The 1,715-nt window shown below is 54.6% G+C and overlaps 1 protein-coding gene across 1 annotated transcript; it reads right to left on the reverse strand.

The window, feature by feature from the left end:
- Window positions 1-20: 20 nt before the first annotated feature.
- Window positions 21-594, reverse strand: ACA1_241040 (elongation factor 2, putative; the record flags this gene model as incomplete). The annotated part of the gene is made up of 3 exons (XM_004335332.1): window positions 21-57; window positions 89-419; window positions 522-594. The coding sequence occupies 3 exons, from the start codon at window positions 592-594 to the stop codon at window positions 21-23; spliced, it is 441 nt and encodes a 146-aa protein (XP_004335380.1).
- Window positions 595-1,715: the final 1,121 nt, after the last annotated feature.

Genomic DNA, 1,715 nt, shown 5'->3' on the forward strand with positions numbered 1-1,715 from the left:
GATGGCGCGATCGATCTTGTTCATGACAAGAACGGGCTTGATGCGCTCCGACAGGGACTGCCGGAGCACGGTGTTGGTTTGGACGCACACGCCCTCCACACAGTCGACCACCACCAGCGCTCCGTCAGTCACACGCAGCGCGGCGGTCACCTCCGAAGAGAAGTCGACGTGGCCGGGCGAGTCGATGAGGTTAAGCAGGAAGCCCTCGAGGGAAGGACCCTGCTGGGCTTCGCCCTCCTCACCACCAGCGGCGGCCGCCGCCGCCTGAGTGGCGGGCGCCTTCTGGTCGGCGGCGTTGGGCAGCTCGAAGTAGAGCGACAGACCGGTGGACTTGATGCTGATGCCGCGCTGCTGCTCGGCCTCGAGTCCGTCGGTGAACCTGTTCTTCGACGAGATGCCAGCCATCCTCACCAACGAGTCTACATCCATGCGCAGGGTAATATAGTGAGTTGTTGTTTGCTCGATTGAAGTGGCGAGTAGTAGAAGAAGAAAGAAAGGAAGAAGAGAAGGGTGCGGCGTACCGGTGAGGGTAGACTTGCCGTGGTCAACGTGGGCGATGACGGTCACGTTGCGGATGTTGTCCTGCCGGTCCATGATCTCTCTGACTTGGTCAGGCGAAAAGTTGGGCTGCGAGTAGAAGGAGGGGGGGGGGCAAAAAGGTGAGCCAAGACAACAGCAGCAGCAGCTCAGAGGTAACTCGAACACAAAGAGGTAAGAGCGTACCATGATTTGGGGAGGGGGTTGGTGGTTGAGTAGTGGTGGGGGGCGGTTTGAAGCCTAACTTGGCTCTGGTTGGTTACAACTTGGTCGTCTTACACCTTCAACGTGGAAGGTGGAAACGAGTAGTAGTAGAAGGGGGGGTAGTATGGGGGTGGTGAGCTTGCGTGCAGGTTGTAGTACTGGTACTGGAGCTGTTAGGCGAGGAAAGCAAGAAGCAGCGACCCTTGGCCCTACTTATGGCCATCGCCTCTGGGAAATTGAATGGAAGCAGCAAACCAAGTATATTCTTCGGTCCACCCCAGTCCGCCCAGCGATCCACGAAAACAGCTGTGACTGGCCCACTTGGAAATTTCAGCCGGTACCGGTCGCTGGGCGAACCAGGATCGGCGAAAGCAAACAACTCGAGTTGTTTCTTAGCATACGGTAACCTTTCGGATTGCGGTTCATGTCGACTTTTTTCCTTCACAATTTCTCAAGGCCTTTTCCCATAATTTTCGATGCCAGCCGAAGCCAGAGATGCGGCCTCATGCAGCAATATTTCAAGGGTCGCGCGCTATGAAAGGACCTGCGTCTCCGTACACGTTCTCAGAATCAATAAAATCCACAAATTCGTCCCACCCCCCTGCCACCTTTAAGGTGGTGCTTTTCGTTTTGGCCAGAAAACTTTGAACCGTTCCTAGCCACCTTAAATGTGCTGTTGCGGGAACCGCTAGCTTTGATAGTGCCCAATGGAAAAACAAACAAACGCATGTGATAGGAACCGCAATCCTGGGTATTTGTAGCAACTCCAAGTGGGGGGATGATTCCCATTGGTGCTTCTCTGGGGGGGCAGAGTACGATATGTGTGGTGTGATGTGCAGTGAAGAGGTTTACTGAGAATTTTATGGGTGTGCCAAGTATAAAACACACACACACACAACACAGAGACACACACACAACAGAGAGAGAGAGAGGAGGAGGAGGATGAGAAGAGAGGAGGAGGAGGAGGAGATTGT

The sequence above is a fragment of the Acanthamoeba castellanii genome (genome assembly GCF_000313135.1).
Source record: "Acanthamoeba castellanii str. Neff unplaced genomic scaffold scf7180000084763, whole genome shotgun sequence".
In the NCBI taxonomy this organism is placed as follows: domain Eukaryota; phylum Discosea; order Longamoebia; family Acanthamoebidae; genus Acanthamoeba; species Acanthamoeba castellanii.